The sequence below is a fragment of the Cotesia glomerata genome, linkage group LG3, assembly GCF_020080835.1.
Source record: "Cotesia glomerata isolate CgM1 linkage group LG3, MPM_Cglom_v2.3, whole genome shotgun sequence".
In the NCBI taxonomy this organism is placed as follows: domain Eukaryota; kingdom Metazoa; phylum Arthropoda; class Insecta; order Hymenoptera; family Braconidae; genus Cotesia; species Cotesia glomerata.
Window position 1 is genome coordinate 26,830,498 of NC_058160.1, and position 24,212 is coordinate 26,854,709.

General features: G+C 25.8%; 4 protein-coding genes and 1 long non-coding RNA gene across 6 annotated transcripts; 3 read left to right on the top strand and 2 right to left on the bottom strand.

Moving 5' to 3' along the window:
• The first annotated feature begins 500 nt into the window (after positions 1 to 500).
• LOC123260394 (chromatin-remodeling complex ATPase chain Iswi) lies at positions 501 to 4,085 on the top strand. Its single transcript, XM_044721466.1, has one exon. The coding sequence runs from the start codon at positions 710 to 712 to the stop codon at positions 3,860 to 3,862; it is 3,153 nt and encodes a 1,050-aa protein (XP_044577401.1). The 5' UTR covers positions 501 to 709; the 3' UTR covers positions 3,863 to 4,085.
• A 1,477-nt stretch (positions 4,086 to 5,562) lies between these two features.
• On the bottom strand, positions 5,563 to 22,461 carry LOC123260407. 2 transcript variants are annotated; one of them, XR_006508457.1, is made up of 2 exons: positions 22,424 to 22,461; positions 5,563 to 5,614 (listed from the first exon to the last, which is right to left on the bottom strand). It is a non-coding gene; the product is annotated as an uncharacterized LOC123260407 (long non-coding RNA). The 2 variants fall into 2 exon arrangements; XR_006508456.1 differs by lacking the exon at positions 22,424 to 22,461 and adding an exon at positions 17,851 to 17,866.
• Positions 8,069 to 12,818, bottom strand: LOC123260404 (CUE domain-containing protein 2-B). The gene is made up of 5 exons (XM_044721487.1): positions 12,723 to 12,818; positions 12,213 to 12,297; positions 10,646 to 10,988; positions 9,895 to 10,074; positions 8,069 to 8,558 (listed from the first exon to the last, which is right to left on the bottom strand). The coding sequence occupies exons 2-5, from the start codon at positions 12,287 to 12,289 to the stop codon at positions 8,295 to 8,297; spliced, it is 864 nt and encodes a 287-aa protein (XP_044577422.1). The 5' UTR covers positions 12,290 to 12,297; positions 12,723 to 12,818; the 3' UTR covers positions 8,069 to 8,294.
• On the top strand, positions 12,879 to 15,707 carry LOC123260402. Its single transcript, XM_044721485.1, has 3 exons — positions 12,879 to 13,061; positions 13,220 to 13,276; positions 14,207 to 15,707. Exon 3 carries the CDS (start codon positions 14,268 to 14,270, stop codon positions 15,507 to 15,509), a length of 1,242 nt encoding a protein of 413 aa, XP_044577420.1. The 5' UTR covers positions 12,879 to 13,061; positions 13,220 to 13,276; positions 14,207 to 14,267; the 3' UTR covers positions 15,510 to 15,707.
• LOC123260405 lies at positions 17,060 to 19,867 on the top strand. Its single transcript, XM_044721488.1, has 6 exons — positions 17,060 to 17,396; positions 17,498 to 17,751; positions 18,401 to 18,493; positions 18,757 to 18,907; positions 19,140 to 19,273; positions 19,495 to 19,867. Exons 2-6 carry the CDS (start codon positions 17,691 to 17,693, stop codon positions 19,794 to 19,796), a joined length of 741 nt encoding a protein of 246 aa, XP_044577423.1. The 5' UTR covers positions 17,060 to 17,396; positions 17,498 to 17,690; the 3' UTR covers positions 19,797 to 19,867.
• Positions 22,462 to 24,212: the final 1,751 nt, after the last annotated feature.

Consider the following 24,212-nt stretch of genomic DNA (forward strand, 5'->3'; position numbering starts at 1 on the left):
ACAATTTTCACAATAATAATTAGTAATCAGTAAATAGTGACAATATGTCATGAAAATATGAAAATTAATTTAGCAGATATTTGATAATTTAAAAAATTTTTTTGACAAAAAATTATGATAAAAAAAATTGACATGTAGAAATTTAAAAAAAATTAAAAATCCAATTTTTTAAAAATAATTTTTCGGAACAAATTTATATGTCAAAAAAAAAACTAAAAAATAATCAAGTGACTGCTAACTTTAATGTCATCAATATTTCAGTTCAAAAAAATTTTTAAACTATTAACAGTCAGCTGACTTCAGTGCGAATAACAATTTCAAAAATTTTCTAGTATTTTTTTTTTTTAGTTTTTAAATTTTCGCGCTTAAATCACACTGTGCAAATTTTAATATTTTACTATATTTTATGCAATTCACTCTACCAACTGTTAAAAAAATAAAAATCCAGGTGGCAGTAAGAAGCACAATAAATCCATACAAAAGAGGGGATACATTTGATTTGGAGGGATTTCAACAAAATATTGTAAAATATGGCGTTACTTATATTGTAGTAACCTGTGCGCATCAATAAACGTGAGTGTATGTATCCGGCACTTTTATTGCTAAATATTAACCACTAAATTCGCCAAGTTATTCCATCTAAACCCTAATAATAATAAAAACATCATTAATAAAAGTGAAAAAGTAATTTTTTACAGACGTTTTAAAAATGTCTAAATCCGAGGAAACAATACCCGCAACAACGAATGCCACTGCTACAAATTCACCTACAGCTACACCAACTCCGGCTCAATCGCTGACAACAACAGAAACGACAGGTGATACTAACGAAAACGATTCAAATGATTCCTCTGGTGAAACAACATCGTCCCGCGGTGGAGACTTTGAGACTAAATTGGAGACCGATCGCAGTAAGAGATTTGATTATTTACTCCGTCAGACCGAGATATTTTCCCATTTCATGACAAACAACCAGAAAGATAAATCGACTAGTCCATTGAAGGTTAAGCCCGGCAGGCCCCGAAAGATTCAGCCAGCTGATAAGTCCGCCGAAGCTAACAGCAAAACTGACTCCTCAGGTGATCACAGACATCGAAAAACCGAGCAAGAAGAGGATGAAGAGCTGCTTGCTGAATCAAACACCAATGTCGCGCAAATCACGCGGTTTGAATCCTCCCCAAATTATATTAAAAATGGAGAGCTGCGTGATTATCAAATCCGCGGTCTTAATTGGATGATATCCCTTTACGAAAATGGAATTAATGGTATTCTCGCGGATGAAATGGGTTTGGGTAAAACTCTGCAGACTATTTCCCTGCTGGGTTACATGAAACACTTCCGGAGCATCCCCGGTCCGCACATTGTAATCGTTCCTAAATCAACACTCGCCAACTGGATGAACGAGTTCAAGAAATGGTGTCCAAGCTTGCGCGCAGTTTGCCTAATAGGAGACGCAGAAACCCGTAACACATTTATCCGGGACGTGATGATGCCCGGAGAGTGGGACGTCTGTATAACTTCCTACGAGATGGTAATAAAAGAAAAGTCAGTATTCAAAAAATTCAACTGGCGGTACATGGTGATCGACGAAGCTCACAGGATCAAGAATGAAAAGTCAAAATTATCTGAAATATTGCGAGAATTTAAAACAGCCAACCGGCTGCTACTAACTGGAACTCCGCTTCAGAACAATCTTCACGAGCTTTGGGCCCTGTTGAACTTTTTACTGCCAGATGTGTTCAATAGCTCCGACGACTTTGACTCCTGGTTCAACACCAACAGCTTCCTCGGAGACAACTCGCTTGTTGAGCGTTTGCACGCGGTACTTCGTCCGTTTTTACTTCGTCGTTTGAAGTCTGAGGTAGAGAAAGGCTTGAAGCCGAAGAAGGAGATGAAGGTTTACATTGGGTTGAGTAAAATGCAGCGAGAGTGGTACACAAAAGTTCTCATGAAAGATATTGATATTGTCAATGGAGCTGGTAAAATTGAAAAAATGCGCTTGCAAAATATATTGATGCAGTTGCGTAAGTGCTGTAATCATCCTTACCTATTTGACGGAGCTGAGCCAGGTCCTCCTTATACCACAGACGAACATTTAGTCTACAACTGTGGGAAGATGGTTATTCTTGATAAATTACTGCCTAAATTACAGCAGCAAGATTCTCGTGTACTTATCTTCAGCCAGATGACCAGAATGTTGGACATTCTGGAGGATTATTGCCACTGGAGAGGGTTTCAATATTGTCGTCTGGACGGTAACACTGCCCATGAAGATCGTCAGCGTCAAATAAACGAGTACAATGCTCCGAACAGTGAGAAATTTATTTTCATGTTATCAACACGCGCTGGAGGGTTGGGAATCAATTTAGCCACCGCTGATGTGGTTATTATATTCGACTCCGATTGGAATCCTCAGATGGACTTGCAAGCGATGGACCGGGCTCATCGGATCGGTCAGCAGAAGCAAGTTTGTGTTTTTAGATTCATAACTGAGAACACTGTTGAGGAAAAAATAGTGGAGCGAGCTGAAGTTAAATTACGCCTTGATAAACTGGTAATTCAGCAAGGTAGATTGGTCGACGCTAAACAGACTGCGCTTAACAAAGACGAGATGCTTAATATTATCAGACACGGAGCTAATCAAGTGTTTGCGTCCAAGGACAGTGCAATTACAGACGAGGATATTGACACGATTTTGCAGAAAGGCGAGAGCAAAACTGCTGAGTTGAAGCAGAAGCTTGAGAGCCTTGGTGAATCTTCGCTGAGAAATTTTACTGTTGATGCGCCTACGGACTCTGTTTATCAGTTTGAGGGTGAGGATTATCGTGAGAAGCAGAAGATACTTGGCCTGGGGCACTGGATTGAGCCGCCTAAGCGGGAGCGCAAAGCCAATTACGCTGTCGATGCTTATTTCCGAGAAGCTCTGAGAGTTTCTGAGCCAAAAGCGCCCAAAGCGCCACGTCCGCCTAAACAACCGATCGTTCAAGACTTTCAATTCTTCCCTCCGAGACTCTTCGAGCTGCTTGATCAGGAGATTTATTATTTCCGTCAGAGTGTTGGATATAAAGTACCGAAAAATCCTGAGCTTGGGTCCGATGCCGCGAGGGTTCAGAAGGAAGAGCAGAGGAAAATTGATGACGCTCAACCGCTGACTGACGATGAGGTTACTGAAAAGGAGAAATTATTAACTCAGGGTTTTACCAACTGGACCAAGCGGGACTTTAATCAGTTTATTAAAGCTAATGAAAAATACGGAAGAGATGACATTGAGAATATTGCTAAGGAAGTCGAGGGGAAAACTCCTGAGGAAGTGATGGAGTACTCTGCTGTCTTCTGGGAACGCTGTCACGAGCTTCAGGATATTGATCGTGTAATGGCGCAAATTGAGCGTGGAGAAGCTAAAATTCAGCGACGTGCGGGAATCAAGAAGGCTCTTGATGCGAAAATGGCGAGATATCGCGCTCCGTTTCATCAATTAAGAATTGCCTATGGGACGAATAAAGGGAAAAATTACACTGAAGAGGAAGACAGATTTTTAGTTTGTATGTTACATAAACTTGGATTTGATAAAGAAAATGTCTATGAAGAATTAAGAGCTACTGTCCGCTCGGCTCCGCAATTCAGATTCGACTGGTTTGTCAAATCAAGGACAGCTTTGGAGCTTCAGAGAAGGTGTAATACTCTTATTACTTTAATTGAACGGGAGAATCAAGAGCTGGAGGAACGCGAGAGACAGGAGCGTCGTAAAAAGGGCGGCGGAGCTGGTGGCGGAGGTGGAAATGCTGGAACAAAGCCTACTGGTAAAAGGAAGCAAGAAAACTTGCCAGCTCCTCAGGAGAAACCCAGGAAGAAGAAGAAATAAGTAATTTTTCTTTCGTTTTATTTCTCATTAAATTAATTGATTTATTTTTAATATTTTTCTTAAATTAATCATTGACTGGCAGATTGTAAACGTGTGTTGCTCCTTAATTTTTCTTTATTAGTCGGTACTTTTTTTTTTTTTTTTACTCATAATATTGTAAGATTTATTTATCTTAACTATTACTTAGTATTATTCTACTGATATAATTAATATTATTATTATGGTAATTAAATTCATAAAGATGTTTTGAATGATATGAGCAATCTTTAAATTAATTGTTGATTTAAAAAAAAATTTTTATCGTTCAAGACTTCTTTAATCATTAATAAAATAAATAAATTCAATTTTTAAATGCTCAGCTGAAAAAAAAAAAAATTCTTTTATAATTTTTTTTTAAGCCGTATGACAATGACAAATTTCCTTTAAAAATTAATTTGTAATATTTTTAAAATGAAAATAAATAAAAAAAAATAATTTCACAAAGTTTTATTTATACTACATTTATTTATTTATTGTAATTAGTTTACTTTTTTAAATAATTATAATATCAATTAATTATAAATTTTTTTACGTAGTAATAGATATACATAAATTTATTTTACTATTTTAAGTTGCCAATTTTACCTAATACACAATGGATAATTTTTTACAACAACAACAAAATTAATTCAAAAGGTAAGTCTCAATTTTTTTTTAATCCTTCCTTGACATTTTTTCTATTTATTGTTATTATCATACACAATTTTATAGTCCATACCAGGCACATGCTTACTTTTGCGATTCCTCAAAATTTATAACAATAATTTAAAGTTATCCATTGATTGAGAATTATAATATTTAGACTAATAATAAACGTTTGATTTTTTTAATTTTATTGACTGTCATATTAATAATTAAATTTATATCATGAAGGTATAAAAAAACAATAAAAGATTCATCCATTTAATTAATATCAAATTAAAAAAATTAATTATTTTGTCATACTATTTTTTATTTATAGTATTAAATGATATTAATAACAGGTAATATAATTCGAACATAATAACTGCGTTTTTGCGCGTTACTTTTATCATTTAATTGTTATTACAATATTATAATTAAATTATTTGTAATTCATAAGTCTACTCACAAAAAATCACTATTAATAATAATAATAATAATAACAACAATAATAATAATTTTTTGATGAAGGGCCGGCCTATAATGTGAGATTGACTACATTAGTATATTATTATTATTATTATTGTTATAATAATTATTATTAATGATTACAATACGTGTTAAATACCTGGCAACTGCCATATTTCCAATATATTATTTTTTAAGTAATACTTAATATAATCATTCATAAACATATTTATTTAAATAATAATTTTTCGATTCTTACGTAGTGCTGGACATATAGACGGAAAATATCAATGCGCTTAATATTTAATTATAATTTTAACAAAATTTCATTTTTTTTAACATAAGTAATAATGTTTCTTAACTCATCTAACAAATAATTAATAATAAAAAATTAACCATTATATATACTTATAATTGTAATAAAAAAAAATATAATATATATTACAAGCTTCAGCAAATTTTTAATTTTTTTAAATACCATAGATTTAATTAAATTAATTAAAATAATAATTAGATTTTCGGTCAGTAACACAGCTTTACTCCGGATTACTCAACTCTGCGACGTACTGTACTCCACTAAAATAATTGAATAACTTTAAAAAAAAAAAAAAAAAAAAAAAAAAACTTTACAATTCTTTCACTACTCGATACTAACAGTTAGTATCGGCTGCCCAATTTTAAAACACAGTAACTGCAAAATTTTTATACTTGATTTTTTCTAGTGTTGCTACATTTTTTTTTTTATAACTTTTAGGCCTCAATTTCAACTATTTTTTCTTAAAAATATTTATATAACAAGTATTTTCTATTCACAAATCAAATTTTTCATCAATTTGGTGAGCAAACTTTTTTTTAATAAGAAAAATTGAAAAAAATTTTAAAATGTTAGTTACTGTGTTTTGAAATTGAGCAACCGAACTTTACTTAGTATTAACTGTATTCAATAATATTTCGACTCAATAGTATAATTGTGATAATTGTGGACATTAATTTAAGTATGCTTTTAAATTAAGTTTACTGGAAAATAGCCATTTGTAAACTCGAACGTTTATAAACTATAAATTTGAAAATTAGTTGATATTGTCATTTGTAAAATTAGTCGCAAATAAAAAATGATATTAATGAAATTAGCAAAATGAAAATTTCACAAAATATAAATTCAAAGTTTACAATCGGCTAATTTTATAACTTTCTGCAGTAATAATTGGCTAAATTCACATAGCTACAGATTTTCATTTTTCCCTATTTTATAAATGACTGAATTTATATTTGGTGAAATTTCCATTTCGCTCATTTCATTAATATTATTTTTTATTAGCGACTAATTTTACAAATGATAATATCAACTGATTTCCAAATTTAGAGTTAATAAACATTCTAATTTACAAACAACTATTTTCTAGTAATATTAAAAACATACTTTAATTAATGACCATATTAGTAGTGTTGACGCGCTTTTAAAAATCTCAATCAATTTTTTTTTTTATTTAATAATATGTTTACTTTAAATAAAATAAAAAAAAAACTTTATACAATAATTTTATTCTTAAAAAATAAAACTCTATAGTTTTACAAACTTTATTCAATCTCAACTTTACTCAATTATATATCTATATATAATAAAAATTTTTTTTATTTTTATTAAATTATTTTATTGGAGTACAGATTGCACAGAGCTGAGAAATTTTGAGTATAGTTTTGTTTTTGTCGAATAAAATATTATTAAATAAAAAAATATTGAATAGAAACTTTTAAAAGCGCGTCAACACTTCTAATATACTATTGAGTCGAGATATCATTAAATAAAATTAATACTGAGTAAACTTAACGTTGAATAAAGTTAGTATCGAGTAGTGAAAGAATTGAGTAAAGTTTTTTTTTTTTTAAATTATTCAATTATTTTAGTGGAGTAGAATAATTCGGAGTAAAGCTGTGTTACTGTCAATTTTCGATAGTCAAAAAAAATTTTTGAACAGTATTTAGCGTACATTTAAAATTAATATTACAGTATTTTTACTCGACTTACATAGTATATGTGTACTTGACATAAGACATATTATAATAATTATTCGTAGTGATATAATAATACTGTTATAAATTATGGCGTGACAAATTATGAGTAATTATTTCGTCAAGTAATTTAACCACATACATACTGTGTTGAAAATTTGTATTTAATTTAATAAATTATCACTCAATTCATTAATTTGCAAAAAACGTACAAATAAAATGTTTTTTTTTTTTTTTTCGTAATCTAGTGGATAATCTTTAATAATTAATCATTTATTCGTCAATCTTAATATATGAATATTAATATATTTTATAATTTTCATTTTATCTACTTTTTTAAACCTGTATCAATACATTTTGATTGTTAAAAAATTTTAACCACTCAAAGTCGTCATAAGCGGTATAAAAAAAATTATTTTTTTTTTTTTGAAAATTAAAGAAGATAATTAATAGCTTCTGAAAAAAAAAATAATAATATAAGTAACTTAGTAACTAAAGTAGAAAATTTTTGACTGAAGATAAATAAATCTTTATCTTTAATAAAAACTAAATCACTTATTTAACTTGCGTTTATCATCTATCAGTTATTATATGTTAATTGATATTACTTTCTTGAATTACATACTTTTAATACGATTTATTTCTATTATATAGACTGACAGAATGTCAAGTTCAAGAAGCATACTAAATTCCAAATAATAAAAAAAATACAAAATGAAAAATAATAAATAATTGTTCTTGTATTTTGTGTGGATTTTTTTTTTATCTCCAAAAAATAAAATAAAGCTAAAAAATATATAATTAATAATTCAGTCAAAAGTAAAGAAGTAAAAAAAGATAACAGCCAAAAAAAGAGGTAAAGTGCCAGCAAAAAGTGACAGTAAAAGCGTAGTAGGTTTAAATTAATAACTTTCGGCATTAATTACTATTTTTTGCTCGTTTGTAGTCTTGGTTTTCATAAAGTGCATTGTCATTAGAAAATAAATAATATAAGTATTATTTAAATCTGGAATATTTAAATTATTTTTAATTTTTTCTAATAAAAAAAAATTAAAATTTTCCATCGTGAATAAATTGAAATATAAAAAAATTTATAAAAATGATTAAAACTGTTAAAGGCTCAAGTGACAGCTGTGATTGTCGACTCATTGAATAAAAATAAAAAATAAAATAACAAAAATATTTACATAATTATAGTAATAATGATTTAAAGAGAGTACGATTGAATAACAGTAAATAAGAACGAGATATGCCTCCAAGGGGGTGGATCAGGGGGTGGAGGCAGGGTTACTGGTTACGGACGGCAGTGGCTTCGCTTTCTTGCACCTTCATTACCGTCGTCGTCCTCGCCTCCCCGACGTATCTCTGTATATCTTTCCCCTTTAACGCTCACTATCTTATTATCTAAATAACGTACCAATTTTTTTGGCTCACGTTTTGGAGTTACGGGGCGGTGTTCACGAGAATCATCGTCACGATCAACGTAACTGTAACGTGCTATTATTCGGGACTTGAGCTCTTCGTCGTTTACAGCAGCCTTTGAGCGTCGACTGGGTTGCTAGAAAAATATTTAATCATCAAACATGCATTTCCATTTAATTTATAATATTAAGAGAATAAGAAAAGTTTTGTTTTCAGGATAGTTATATGATAAAATCGGTTTTTTCAGTGAAATTTAGTGTCATTGCAAAGGTCTTGACTTGAACTTGTGCCTTTTCAAGGTTTCATTTCATTCTTACTGATAGTCAATTTATTATGATTAGGCTGTATTTGAAAATGATCTATCTCTAGATACATAATTAAGAAATGACCTTGTATCTTGTGAACTATTGACATTTTTAAAGCTATAAGCTCACTCCGACATTACACTCATCGAGACCTTTTATTTGAGTACCAACATCAATTTTTCATATATTTTATATATTTATATATTTCACAAATACCATGTATATAAAATATATAGAAATTGCCATGTAGGTACTTAAATGAAAGGTCTCGATGAGTGTAATATCGGGATGAGCTTATATCTTTAAAAATGTCAATAATTAAGAAATGACGTTGTATCTCGTGAACTACTGACATTTTTAAAGATATAAGATCATCCCGATGTTACACTCATCGAGACCTTTCATTTGAGTACTTACATCAACTTTTCATATATTTATATATATTATATATATGTATATATGAAAAATATACCAAAATGCATGTGGGTACTCAAATGAAAGGTTTCGATGAGTGCAACATCGGGATGAGCTTATATCTTTAAAAACGGCAATAATTAAGAAATTACATTGAATCTTGTCATCTAATGACATTTTTAAAGATATAAGTTCATCTCGACATTACACTCATCGAGACCTTTCATTTGAGTACCCATATCAATTTTTCATATATTTTATATATTTATATATATTAGATATATGTATATATGAAAAATATATCAAAAATGCATGTGGGCACTCAAATGAAAGCTCTTGATGAGTGTAATATCAGGATGAGCTTATGTCTTTAAAAATATCAATAATTAAGAAATGACATTGTATCTCGTGAACTATTGACATTTTTAAAGATTTAAGCTCATCCCGACATTACAATCATCGAGACCTTTCATTTAAGTACCCACATTAATTTTTCATACATCTATATATATTACATATATGTATATATGAAAAATATATCAAAATGCATGTTGGTACTCAAATGAAAGCTCTTGATGAGTGTAACATCGGGATGAGCTTATATCTTTAAGAATATCAATATTTAAGAAAGTATAGTGCAATTTAACAAAATTTATTAAATAATACTGCAAAATTTTAATAATTTATAGTTCACAAGTCACGGAAGTCACATAGTGACTGCAAGGTTGCTCGTTACAATTCTAAAAATTTTACCGTTAGATAAGTAAGATTGCTGGAAATACTTTGACCAGCTTCTTGTCTATGTAAAGCTATTTGAGCAGCTTTAGCAGGATCTCCACCAGCGATAGCAAGACAATGTCGAATTTCAGCACGGCTTGCCGCTGGAAACATTTCTTGGAGCAGTGTTACTTGGTGCCATGAAGTTTCATGTTGCTGAAACAATTATGATTTTTTAATTACTCATCGATTGGAAGAGTTTCATCAGATTGATTTTTTTTTTTAAATTTCTTATGTGAAATATACAATTAAATATTAAAGCTCAACTTGGAGCAATTGAGGCATATACCATCAATTTTTCTCAAGCTTTAATATTTTATTGTATATATAACATACAAAATCCAACAGCGAAATATTTCATTGAGGTCACAAATTTTCTGCCCCAAATACTAACAATTCAAAAATACATAAGAGTATGAATAAAGTCTCTACTAAAAATTATTCCTGATTTAAAAAATTCGTGATATTCACTAGAGTTATTAAATAAATTTAAATAAAAATTTTTAACGTTTAAAGCAGTTATAAAACAAATAATTTGTTAAATCCATTCTATATTAATACACTGTTTAAAAATAGTGTATTTACCGATTGTTATATATAATATCGATATTAAGCGGAAAACTAGGCCAAGCATAAACATGAAACTTGAAAAAATTATACAGTTGTACGAAATTTTCTGTTAAACTGAACAGTAACAAAAAGTAACAACATTGATAATTATTTTTACTTCAGTAAAATATTCGCCACTAGAATCACTTCCGGCGTCGCTTGTCTCTGATAAATGATGTACTCTGATACTCTGGGACTCTGGTGGCAATAAAGCAGTGAGGCTTAGCTGGCTGAATAATTCATGAGGCTGAATATTATCAGCTTCTTCCTCTTTGTTTTCTTCCCGAAGTTTACTTTCGATGTCCAGTAGCCATTTAGTGACAGCTTCCTTTTCAATCGTTGAAAATTCGGGCAGGCAAGCTGACACCATTTCGCACAATCCTTCCACATCTAGGTCCTCTTCTAGAGCACTTTCTTCCACCATGCTCACCACATAGCTCAGTACAATGTCATCTATCAAGCTGCATAAACAATTTCAATTATTATTATTATTGCTCTGATCAGGTCTAAATTGTTCTATAATTAATTTAAATCAGGATGTTGTAGACCAAGATAATGTTATGTTTTTTATTTCATTTATTTTAACATGTTTCATTTTGGGCTACAACATCCTGATTTAAATTAATTATTATTATTAATGACATTGAAGTTAATAGTCACTAGAGAATTTTTTAATTTTTTTAACAAACAAATTTGTTCAAAAAAATTACTTTCAAAAAATTGCATTTTTTGTTTTTTAAAATTTCTGCATGTCAATTTTTTTTTCTAATTTTTTTTGCCATTATTTATTTGCAAAAAAAATCTAAAATTTATTAATTATCTGCTAAATTTATTTTCATTTATTAATGACATTAAAGTTAGCAGTCACTAGAGAATTTTTTTAACAAACAAATTTGTGCATGAAAATGAATTTAGCAGATATTTTGTAATTTTAAGAATTTTTTTAACAAATGAATTATGTCAAAGAAAATGAGAGAAAAAGATTGATATTTAGAAAACTAAAAAACTAAAAAATGCAATTTTTTAGAAATAGTTTTTCGGAGCAAATTTATTTATTAAAAAAAATTAAAAAATGGTCAAGCGACTGTTAACTTTAATGTCATAATTTGTTCAAAAAAATTACTTTTAAAAAATTGCATTTTTAGTTTTTTAAAATTTCTACATGTCAATTTTTTTTTCTAATTTTTTTTGCCATTATTTATTTAATAAAAAAATTCTAAAATTTATTAATTATCTGCTAAATTTATTTTCATTTATTAATGACATTAAAGTTAGCAGTCACTGGAGAATTTTTTTAACAAACAAATTTGTTCATAAAAATTAATTTAGCAGATATTTTATAATTTTTGCAACAAATAAATTATGTCAAAGAAAATGAGAAAAAAAATTGACATTTAGAAAATTAAAAAATGCAATTTTTTAGAAATAATTTTTCAGAGCAAATTTATTTATTAAAAAAAATTAAAAAATGGTCAAGCGACTGTTAACTTTAATGTCATAATTTGTACAAAAAAATTACTTTTAAAAAATTGCATTTTTTGTTTTTTAAAATTTCTACATGTCAATTTTTTTGCCATTATTTATTTAAAAATAAAATTCTAAAATTTATCAACTATTTACTAAATTTATTTTCATTTATTATTATTATTATTTGGATAACAATAGAAATGTCAATGACAGCTTACCTTAGTTGTGCAGTAGGTACTTGTTTCCTAACGAAATTAAATAATGATTTTTTAACCAATTCTTCTTTTTCATTCATCCTTTCCCCTGAAACACCATTAAAATATTATTATCTTCCTATCACTTGAGGTTAAAACTAAAAAACACTCTATGTATTATTATTATTATGATACACAAATAATCAATAGCACAATTATTCCACAATTATCCCAATGGTAAAACACTTTGGAATATTGATGAATTTTACAAGCTCGTGTCATTTCTTCTTCAAGTAAAATTTATTTTTGTCAACAAATAAATAAATAGTTAAAAAAACTAATGGAAAAATAAATAATGATTTGTGGAAGAGCAAAAATTAGTGATGGAGTTTTAGAAGCGCCGGTGGTGTACATTATTAAATTTACTTTGTTGAATTTTTATAACTAAAACAAAACCTCTGTATTTTTGAAAAAACAAGAGTTACGCTCGGTAAATATTGTGGTAATTATTATTGAATTATTAAAATGGCAAACCTCAATTAATGATTTGATTTATTTTCGTTTACAAACAAGCCTACAGATTATAATTTGACAGTTCAATCTGGGAAAGGGTGGTGAGTATATCTATTGAAAACTACGCAAGTGACATCTGGTAGCTCGACCTGACATGTACAGTACATCTGTATATATTGACCTGTACCTGCCTACTGTCTATACCTCGTACCCGCAAACCTCATCCTTTATCCTTATTTATCTTTTGTTTATATTTTTTTTATACAAGTATTGCTTACACTCATGCTTCCGGATTATTACACAAGATAAATGGAAATATATAAATTTATGTCGGTCAACTTATTTTTTATATCTAAAAGTGTAAGGTTATACTTATTTATTTTTTTTACATCTGACAACTTAAATTTTTTTTTTTTTTTTGAAAAATGATAAAAATTATTCGAAAATTTTTTAACTCACAAAACTAAAATTGTTAGATATTAATATTTTTTTTTTAATATAATTTTTTTTTTTTCCAGAAATTATCAAAAAATGGAGCAATAAAAATAAAAAATTTTTGGGTACAAATTTTATAGGTAATAAATTATTTTTAAATAAAATTTTGTAGGTATATTAGCAGATATTTATTATTCTAATGTGAAAAATAAAAAAAAAATTATGAAAATTAAGTTAGCCAACATCTAAAAACTTTTAGAATTTTTTTTATTGAAAAAATTGTTACAAAAAAAATAAAATAAAAAATTTCATTCGTAAAAAACTTTAAAAACTATAAGTGCAATTTAAAAAAAATATTTTTTAGTTCTTATTTAATAAATGACAAAAAATCAAAAAATTGAAAACGTCGGCTAACTTTAGTATTATTATTATTTTATATTAATCATTAAACTTTATTATAATTAAGTAAACCGATGTCTAAAAATTTTCAGATTTTTTTTTATTAAAAAAATTATTACAAGAAAATAAAAAAAAAAAATTATGAAAATTAAATTAGCCGACGTCTGAAAAGTTTTAGAATTTATTTTTATTGAAAAAATTATTACAAAAAAAATTTTCATTTGTAAAAAACTTGAAAAACTATAAGTGCAATTTAAAAAAAAAAACTATTTTTTAATTGTAATTTAATTATTGAAAAATAATCAAAAAATTAAAAACGTCGGCTAAACTTTAGTATTATAAAAAATTATGATACTGAAATTGAAAGACATCTAATAATTTTTAAAAATTTTTTAACAAATTAATTTATCACAAAAAAAATTATTTAAAAAATATTCCATTTCAGAGCTTTTAAAAATTATAAATGAAATTTTTCAAAATAATTTTTTTATTTATTTTTCAAGAAAAATAAAAAAATCAAGTGTCTGCTAATTTCAGTGTCATAAAAAATTCTGTTTATTTATCTTTTTGAATTACTAATAAGAAAAAACTTATCTGATTACTATTGTAAAATTTATTTTATTAATATCATAATAAAACTTATTCAATGATATGTTGATAAATATTTACAGAACTAAATTAGTCAATAAACAGCGAGGAAGATAAAAATAGTTATAAAAAAGACATATAATAATGACTGTTGGTGGAAAGATACTGATAACTTCAAAGCGTACTTTCTTAGCTGATGATTCAACAACAGACTTACTTCCATTGAGAAAACCAATCAAAGGATGTTACTGCGTTTACAATTATAATAAAAATTCAAAAAATAAACAAAGATCACAACCAACATGCACTACTGCAAGCGACTCAGATTTTTGGCCATGCAGTTACTGCAAGAGCAACTTTGATATTAAACTCACCGATTTGTCAACTGAAAATCAATTACCCGGAGCACCGACATTTAGTAGCGATACGTTTAGAAAAATAAGCAAGATAAATTACACTCCAACGTCGGAATTTCTTGGAAATGTTAAACGAAAAACATCTAGACAAAATTCTCAAGTGTCTGTATTGACTTTCGAGCCACAATCTTCAATACAAGACTTATCAAAGAAATCTACGGCAGATAGTCAATTAAATGAGCCCCGAAAATTGGGATCTGAATTAAAATTAGCTAAAAGTTACGAATCTATTGTGTCAGAAAAAAATATTACACCAGAAATTCAGACTATTTTTACCTCAACAGCGTCTTATAAAAATTCATCTAGTTCTTTGACTGATAATAAATTAAAAAAATCAATAAGTTTGTCATCAGATTTAAATACTCGAGAAAAAGAAAAATTTGTAAAAAATTTACCGCGAATTGTTGTACAAAATAATTGCCGTTGTAGAAATTGTTTGATAAAAGATGTAAAGGCTAAAAATTTAACGAGTCGCAAGCAAGTATGCGCTAAATGCGGATGTAAACGATTATCATTACTGTCAAGTGATAAAATTGATTCGGAAATTGATAAGGAAACACGAGAACTTGGAGATTTTCGTGACAAGAATTATTTCGACACACATGGCTCGAGTCGTACGCTTTTATCAACTCCATTAACTCCACCAGAAATACTCAAGCAGCATCAACTCAACGATAGGCTGTTTCCCGAGCCAGTTGATGAAGATAATTTGGTAGTATCTATTCCACTCTTAAGTGATGATCAGCTTAAAAAAATCATTCATTACTTTCCGCGAGATATTATAACTCAGTATTGTAAAAATAAGGCTGACACGAATGAGAAGAAAAAGAAGATCCAGCGAAAGTGTCCGCTCACTGGTCATCTCATTAATTTGTATAAGTTCAATCATATTAAGAAACCTCAGTCGTATATTATTAGTAATAATAATATTAATAGTCTTGCATTAAATTTTCAGAAAAAAATAACTTGATAATTATGGTATAAATTATAATGTAATGAGAATATTATTGATAAACGCTTTTTAGTTGTTTTATAAAGAATTCCAGTTAAAGATTTTATTTAAAGCATTTATATAGATAAATGTGATGTGTGGTGCAATAATCGTGTACTTGACATTGGAGAAAATGTATATGTAATAAAATTTTATAAGACTCGTTTGACCATGTAACACTTGTTTTGATCTGATATGTAACATTTGTAAGATATTGGCCTCATTTAAGGTTTTATCGTAATTTATAGTTCATATTTGTGTTATTATTGTTATTATTATTTTTTATTTTATAAATTATATCAAGCATAAAATATTTTATTAATCATAATTAATAAAAAATAATTAATTTTTTTTAAAACAAAACAATATTTTGAAAATCTATTTTTAAAAAATAAAAGAAGAAATCAGGTTATAAAAATTAGAAAATTATTATTATTTTTTGTTTTATAAATTATATCAAGCATAAAATATTTTATTAATCAAAATTAATAAAAAATAATTAATTTTTTTTAAAACAACGATATTTTGAAAATCTATTTTAAAAAACGAAAGAAGAAATCAGGTTTTAAAAGTTAAAAAGTTATTATTATTTGTTTTGTAAATTATATCGGGCATAAAATATTTTATTAATTAAAAATAATTAATTTTTTTTTAAACAAAATATTTTGAAAATCTATTTTTAAAAAACCAAAGAAGAAATCAGGTTATAAAAGTTAGAAAGTTATTATTATTTTATGTTTTGTTAATTACATCAGGCATAAAATATTTTATTAATTACAATTAATTTAAAAAAATTAATTTTGTTTAAGACAAAATAATATTTTGAAAATTTATTTTGAAAAATCGAAAGAAGAAATCAGGTTATAAAAGTTAGAAAGTTATTATGATTTTTTGTTTTGTAAATTATATCAGGCATAAGATATTTTATTAATTAAAAATAAATAATTTTTTTTTAAACAAAATATTTTGAAAATCTATTTTTAAAAAACCAAAGAAGAAATCAGGTTTTAAAATTTAGAAAGTTATTATTATTTTTTGTTTTGTAAATTAAATCAGGCATAAGATATTTTATTAATTAAAATTAATTTTTTTTTAAACAAAAAAATATTTTTAAAAAACGAAAGAAGAAATCAGTTTAAAAAATTAAATTTAAAAAAAGGCAACATGACCTTCTTTAAAACAAACCCTATATTTATACATATACAAGGCTTATTTTTATTCGAGGTCATTTTTGTATTTAATTATAAACGCTTATTAGAATTTTATTACACAAAAATTGTAAATAATTTTTTGCTTTACGATGCAAAAATTAAAAGTTTTTATACATTCTAAATATTGTATCATCATTATTTATAATATATTAAAAAATTAAACTTCTCTTTTGCTATAATTTATTGGTAATATATTTTCTTCTTAATAAATAAAAAAAAAATAGTTACAATTGAATATTACAAGTGTATTTGATGAAACAATTTTGTAATAACCAAAGTGTAAATATCATTAAAATAATTTTTTTTTTGTCAATCAAATCACAAATTGATAAATCATTGTAAAAACAATTTAATACATAAATATCGACATTAAGCAACATTCCATTTATTATTTAACTTATAAGTAGCATCTACGCGTATGAGGCAAGAACCCTGGCTATACCAATTATTCACAAATAAAATTTCAAGAAGATATTCAACACAGTAATATTGAAAATAATTATTTAAAATAATAGATATTGCATCCTAACTGAGAATGACTGATTGACATTAAATTTTAATGAGATCTTGAAGAAACATTTCACTGTGACCGTGATATCTTTGTAGAAGGATAAAAAGGACGTGTTTTTTTTAAATTAATATATTTAAAAAGATAGTAAGTACTTATTAACTTTTTCTTTATTTATAACTTTTAAAATATTACATACCGTAATTTATTCTTGGGCTACAATAATTAATTTTCGTCTTCCACTCTAGGATTACTTTGAGAAAATTGTTCGCTCGCAACAACCACGTAGTGGGGTAATACTTACGCAGTTAAATACGAATGATTGATCAAATGGACACAGTCTTACCGTGTACTTGATCAGAAACTGATCAGTAATAAAAAAACCAGTTATTTTTATAACATTCAAAATTTTATCTAAGTTCTTCACATATCTTCTCAGTTATGGAATTGAGATCGGTATTTATTCTCGCCTTTATCGCTGTATCCGAAGCCGTAGATCTACGTGAGTATTAAAAAATAATATTTATTAATTACAATAATAATAATTAAAAAAAAAAAATTGTTTAATTTTATAATTTAAAAAAAAAATTAATATAAGCACAAAAAAAATTTTTTTAGTTATTAAAAATACTTAATTTTATCTGGTGATAAAAGAGAAAGTCGATTGCCAGATTGTTAGAATTGTTTAGAGTTTTAAACTGATGTTAATACTACTTAAAGTTTCTGTAATAAGTAAAACTAAATTGCAACACTTGCATCAGATTATTAAATAATATTTATAACATTTAAATAACAAATAAAAAAAAAAACAACAAAATTAATTTAATAAAAAATTAATTTATTAAAAAAAAATTAATTTATTAAAAAAAAAATTTTTAAATTAAAAAAAAATAATTAAAAAATATCTTAAATAAAATAAAATAAAGTAAAAGAATTAATTTATTTTTATTGTATACGTCAAATATTTGTATTAACTAAAAATTATTTTTTTTTTTATTTTTAGTTTGCCTGATGAAGCTGAAATAAATCAGCGAAACGTTGAAATTCTTATAATTTAATTCATTTATTGTCCAAATTCCCAAGATCAAGTTTTTTAAATATTTTAAATATGGACGAGAACTTAAATATTAATATTTATAACTTTTTTTCAGCTTCCAGTTTTAAAATCTGCAAATTAGATGACCAAAATTTATCTCAGTGCGTAAATGAAGCTGCTAAACAAGCGATTGTTTCGATGGCAAATGGTAACTTTCAATTTTTCATTTAAGTATATGCATAATTACATATCTTCACTTCTATTTCAATTACTGTGAAATTAAATAATATCAATTTCGTTAAAAAAGCCATTCATATGAAACGCATGCAATTTGCCGACTTTACTTTCGACTTGCTCTGCAACTCTGCTTGACTAGTTATTCGCGCAGATATGCAGTATATTTATATAAATTTGCTTTCTTTTTACGGAACAATTAACAAACTGTTTAATTTATTACTTTTTATGCTTAAGGAATTTCAAGCTTAAATATTCTGCCGATTGAGCCTCTGGGGATCGATAACATGTCTATTGGCGAGTCTGGAACAATAGCTTCTTTCAAACAAAATTACCGTAATATTAAAGTTCACGGTCTGACCAAGGGATTAAATGTCACCAATTATGAGTAATTATTTATTTATTTATTTGTAAAAAAACACCATCGGCAATTTACAACATGTTACATTTTTATGTATAGAATTAATGATTTTATACGATACATAGCATCTGCAGAGAAGATAAATTTAAGAAATTTTAAAAATTTAAGAAATTAAAAAATTAAATTTGAAAGAAAAAATTATAAAAAATTTTTATTTATTTTATTTTTTTTTATTGACCATTATTTTTTTATTTTTCAGAATTGATTTTGATAATTTAATCTTTAAATCAGATTCTTTTAATCCGCAAATTGACTTTGTGGCTAATTGCAAACTTGATGGAAGACTATTGCTGTTTCGTATTCACGGTCAAGGACCCTGCAATATAACAATGTGTAATTTTAATTTATTATTTTAATTATTTTAATTTGAATTATTATTTTAAAATTATTTTAATTTTTTATTTTATTTTAATTAATTTATTTTTTTATTTGAATTATTTTTTTTTGAATTATTTTAATTTATTTATTTTAATTATTTTTATTTGAATTATTTTAATTTATTTTAATAAAATTATTTTTTTATTAATAAATTTAATTAAAATTTTATTTTTCAGTAAACTTAAAAACAAAAAATACTTACTACGGTGAAAAATACGAAAAGGATAATAAAACTTACATGAAACTCCTGAAGTACGATGTGAAATTCAGGCCGGAAAAAGTTATTCTAAACTTCGAAAGGCTTTTCGAAAAAGACAGTTTCTTGGGGACTCAAATAAACTCAATCCTAAACAGCAATTCTGATCTTCTTTTCCGAGAACTTCAAAGTTCTTACGAAGACACCTTCGCAAAAGTATTTATTAAATTCGGTAACGATATCTTCACACAAATCCCCTTCAATAAGATATTTCCAGCTTAAGTAATCTTATTGTTTGTAAATAAACAATTTTTATATATTTTTATTAATAAAAGTTATTATTTTAAAAGAAACACAGGCATTTATTCACAAAAGGCTGCTGTAGCTACATTACTTTATTCGATTGCTTCATATTAATAATAATAATAATTATTATTATTACTATTGGTTACCAGTTACAATAAATCGGCTATTAGTTCTACATATACAAGAATGATCGTGTAATTAGGTAGTAATATTTTTATAAACTGTTTATTATTTTTTACAGCCATCTTAGTAGCTTCTTATCCGTCATTATTGACTTTAATAATTAATAGCAACTTTAAAAAATTAATTTTACTCAACACATCTCTTTAATCAAAACCAATTAAATTTAACGCCGTAAAATCTTACAACTAATTTAATAAAATTTTTAAATATTGTCGGTGATATATATTTTTACACATGTATAAATAAATAACCATTAACTGTTCGGTATTTAGTATTATTGTAGATGAAAAATGTTTATTGATTAATTTTATAATGAAGAAATGACAAATAATTTATTATGATCAATTTAGTGATGAAGAAATGAAATTAGGTACAATTATTAATTATTATTTTTATGATAACTTATTGGCTAAGCTTTCGTGTGTTTTGTGCAGAAAAATTTCTCTTCTACTCAAGGATTATTAAATATTTTAATTGAAAAATCTCTCAGTAATTTTGCTGAAAGATTGTTAATTTTATTACTAACATTACGATAATTTAATATTTATTTTTATTTCTCAATCTATTTACTTCAGATTTAAATATTCTTCTTTTGTATATTTATGAATAATTTTTTGCATTATATATACTTAATAATTTTTCATTAAATTATTCATAATAATTGTGAATTTACGGCAATGATATTTATCATCTTCTTTAGTAAAACACTCATTAAGAAGTAGTAAAGCTAATGCGCAGGTATAATTTATAATATAATATAATGTTTGTGTAATTATAATTTAATTTTTCTCGACAATTTATCAATCTTTTACTTATATCTTGGTCTTAGTAGAATCTTCTCGATAATAATTTATAAATCTTGTACAATACAACATTGCGGTTAAAAATTTAGTCTACCTTGTACTAAAAATACATACGCAAAAATATTTACACATATATATGTCGTTCTATTAAATTTTGTTATCAGCCAAAATATTATTTTTTTTTCTATTATTTCCCTTTTTTTTTTTTATAAATAATTAATTAAAAACCATTGATATTTTATTTTATTAATGCGGTACAATTATAATTAATCAATACGTATTAACGGTCTAAATTATTTAGATTTAATAATTAATTATCGCCCGTAATTAAGCATCCACGTATATTGGTGATCTTGTTGGTCTTTTTAGTTTATTCTGTATAGTATTGATAGTTAAATAACATTTTTTATTTTTATTTTTTCCTATTTAATTCATACGACCGGTAAATGGAAGGAACGAAAGTAAGGCATCATATATAATAACAATAATCATAAGTACATATATTGGGTATACACAGGCATATATTTTAGCTTATGTAACATGTACATATACACATATATAAATTTTATATATTTACACTACTAGTTGCAAGCGTATTTCATAAAAGTTTATTTGTTAAAAACCAAGTTAATGAAATATTTTATATTTCACATTTAATTACGTGCTTTTTAAATTATTTATTGCAAAACAAATGCATAAGTTTGTAAAATTCATATTTTATATTTATATATACATAATCTATGTTATGAAATAAATAAATTAAAAAAAATATAAATAAATAACAAAAAAATACAATAAAGAAAAAAAATATTTTTAACTATGACACTTTTTAGCTGTATTGGGAAATGGTAAAATACTTAATGGGAGTATTTGTTTTTTTTATATAGTTGTGGCAATTAGCAATACATCAATAGGCAATTTATATATAAATATATATATATAGATGTATGTATATATATTTATATGGAGAGTACCCATACCTGTTCTTAACTTTATAGTTATTATGATATTACATAACATTACATAATAACAAACGTTCCCACGTGTAAATTATGTTCGAGTTTTTAAGAACATTTTTTTAATTATTATATACATTTTAATCTTTCACAAATATTTTTTTTATCTCTCATCATCATCATATTAATTAATAGTTAAAGGCGGGCTGTATTTAGCGTATTGTAGTATTATTTACAATCATTTTTTTTTTCTTTTTTTTTTTTTTTTTTTTTTTACTATAATTGATACATAACATGTGACATATATATTCACGCGTTACATATTACACATATCACGATTCCTAAATTCGCACAGCATTTTTATACTCAAATATTGCAATCATCGGCATATCGTGTTACAGATGCCATAAGGGCGTATAATAGAAATTATACTTTTTTTTCTGTCCAAAAAAAATTTTTAGTATGGAGAAATTTTTTTTTTGCATTTCTCTACGTTTCATTAAAAAATAAGTTGATTTTCATAAAAAAAATTTTATACACCCTTATGGCTCCCGGGACCCACCTCGGATGCCAAAAGGGCGTATAAAAAAATTTTTATTTGAGAACCGACGTATTTTTTCATGAAGTGTGCAGAAATGCAAAAAAAAATTTTTTTTCAAACTAAAAATTTTTTTGGACTTAGAAAAAAAAATAAAATTTTTATTATACGTCCGTATAATATTTTTTTTTGCATTTCTGCACATTTCGGACGAAACTACGTAAATTCCCGAAAAAAAATTTTTTCTACGCCCTTAAGGCTTTTCACCGGGACCTTTTTGCCGATTTACACCCTTATGGCCTCTAGAACGCGATATAATCAAAATTATAGCACTTTTTATCTAATATATTTCTTAATAAGTATATCTACTGAAAAAAAAAAATAATTTTTAATGTACAATTTTAGTTTCACAAATAAATTTTCCAATTTCAATAAATATTTTATTAAATATCTTTCAATATAAACTGTAAAAAATATTTATAGAGCAACTATAACGGACGTTTACATTTGTTGAATTTTTTTATTTAGGATTAGGATCTGTTAAAAACGTATATTCGCTTTTAATAATCCAGGTCAATTATTAATTAAGAAATATAATGCTATTAATTATAATGCACGTGACAAAATACCATAATTCAATTTCTTCTTTCGAGCTGTCTTAAAAGTATTAATATTCATGTTTATTATATTTATATGTATAGATGTTAATCTTCATAATATATATATTTTTTTTACGCAGTAAAGTATCTATCATGATACCTTTTTAAATTTTAATTTCAACATTTAATTAATTAATCATTAAGGTCTTGTAATTGACTATCTTAAAAACGCAACAAAACTAAAAAACATTTAAAAATTATTTATGTTGACTTTAACGTCAAATTTCGCAAGTGATATTTCACATATATAATATCATTTCATTACAGCAATACATAATATCTTCTTTTTATTTTATTTATTTATTTCTTCTTTTACACTTAGAATATCAATATACGTTACGACTTAACAATAGTCGTGCTAATATTTGTCATATCACCTCTTATGCAAGCTCACCTATTATTTGGCATAAAAAATAAGTCTATTATAATTTATAATATATATATTCATATTATTTTTATAATTTTTTCCTTCTTCCTTGCCTTAATAATAATAATAATAATAATAATGATATTATAGTTTATCATTATTATTGTGTATAAGTGTGTTGATAAATATTTAAGTAATGTTGTTGATAATAAGTGGCAGCGTGTTGTTATACAATTAATTATTTACGGAATTAAATTGCAAGTGTAAAGTGTTGTTTATGAAGATAATTCGTGTACAATTTAATCTCTTTTTTTTTCTTCTTCTTCTTATATATATAAAGAATATTTTAAATGTCTGGCTCGTACTTAGACATTGTTTTAATTAATTCCCGTGTAAAAATCATCTAGTATCATGATAAAGTTCATTATGAATATCATAATGAATCTTATATTTTGATACAAATATGAGATTCATATAAAAGCTATATTAATATACATTTGATATCCGTAATAAGTCAAATATTTATGGGAACAAATTTTTTTTTAACTTGATTATAAAATTTTTATTTTTTTTCTTAGAGAAAATTTCTAGTAATTTAATAATGAAATCATTATATTAACATAAATTTCTAATGATATCATAGTGATGTTGTTAGCCTTTTTTAATCGTGATATAAAATTATTGAGTCATAAATATATACAGGAAATAATGCCAATTAATTAAGTTAAAGAAATTTTTAGGAGGATTAAAATTGTTTTCAAATTAAAAAATAATTATCTCAAGATGAAAAAATTTTGTCAGTCAAAAACTTTTTTTTAAACCAAGATAGTGTTTTTTTAAATATTCTTATAAGTTAAGAAAATCAAGAAAGAAAAAGTAAAGTAGT